At 50.0% G+C, this 1039-nt stretch overlaps 1 protein-coding gene across 1 annotated transcript; it reads left to right on the plus strand.

Moving 5' to 3' along the window:
• Positions 1-202: 202 nt before the first annotated feature.
• On the plus strand, positions 203-999 carry GNI_102410 (hypothetical protein; the record flags this gene model as incomplete). Its single annotated transcript, XM_011132911.1, has 2 exons — positions 203-917; positions 965-999. 2 exons carry the CDS (start codon positions 203-205, stop codon positions 997-999), a joined length of 750 nt encoding a protein of 249 aa, XP_011131213.1.
• Positions 1000-1039: the final 40 nt, after the last annotated feature.

Consider the following 1039-nt stretch of genomic DNA (forward strand, 5'->3'; position numbering starts at 1 on the left):
GTAAGAACAGTTGGGGGTACATCGAGGGTGTGGGATTTTTAATGAGAACGAGGCATTGAGAAAAAGTGCGATGCAGCCAAAGTAGTTATGTCATGAGAGATAAGAATGTTTATGGACAACTCAACGACGACCTGATGCTAAGACGAGACGCCCGGTCACCTTGAATAGATTTTGAAGTTAATATTGTGAGAAGATTACGGTGATGGGAGGTTGTTCCAAATTGATCGTTGCTGCCTCCATGGTTGCTTCGTCGTTGGATGTATCGTTGGTTGGTGAATCGTGTGCGTTACAGGTTGAGATGGCTTGGTTGCAAGATGGTTCTGCTTCTTTTGTTCCCTTATTGGGGGACCTGATTAGCTACAGTGAGACGTTATTTGATGAGTTATCTAATGGTTATGATTCTTTTCGCTTGGGCATCGCTACCTTTGTGGACAAGCCATCGCCTTTTCGAGGTGTAGGTAACGGCCGAGGAATATCCCCTGATCAGGGTGAGTATGATTACTGTTACAAACGGGCGGTTCCTCTGTCGTCGGATGTGGACGCCATCTCCGAGGGGTTCCAGACGGTGACGGAACTCCGAGGAGTTGGAGGTGACGGACCTGAGAACCCATACGAAGGGTTGCTGTACTTAGCACAAGATGGTTCCATGGGCTTCTCCAGCCAGTCGGACGATACCAGCCAGTCGGACGATACCAGCCAGTCGGACGGCAATAACCTACCCATTGCCGCACGCATCGTACTTATTGTCACAGACGATCTACCGCACTACGAGGGCGACGCCCAGTTGGGCATTGACTGGTGGAACCCTAACTCGGGTGTAGAACCTGAGTCGCCCCACTTTTGGAGTCCTGAATTCATCAATACCAATCTGTACTATCCAAACGATAGCCCCGCTATCTACGACCCCGTCAGCAACGGTGGGAACTACATCAGGCTGCTCGAACTCAACGACAAGGCGAAGCAGGGACAGGCATTGCCAGTTCGCAACCTCCGTCTTAGAGGCAGTACTTTCACAAACTCAACAAAGAACGTGCAACTC

This window comes from Gregarina niphandrodes (genome assembly GCF_000223845.1).
Source record: "Gregarina niphandrodes unplaced genomic scaffold scaffold00022, whole genome shotgun sequence".
Taxonomy (NCBI): Eukaryota; Apicomplexa; class Conoidasida; order Eugregarinorida; family Gregarinidae; genus Gregarina; species Gregarina niphandrodes.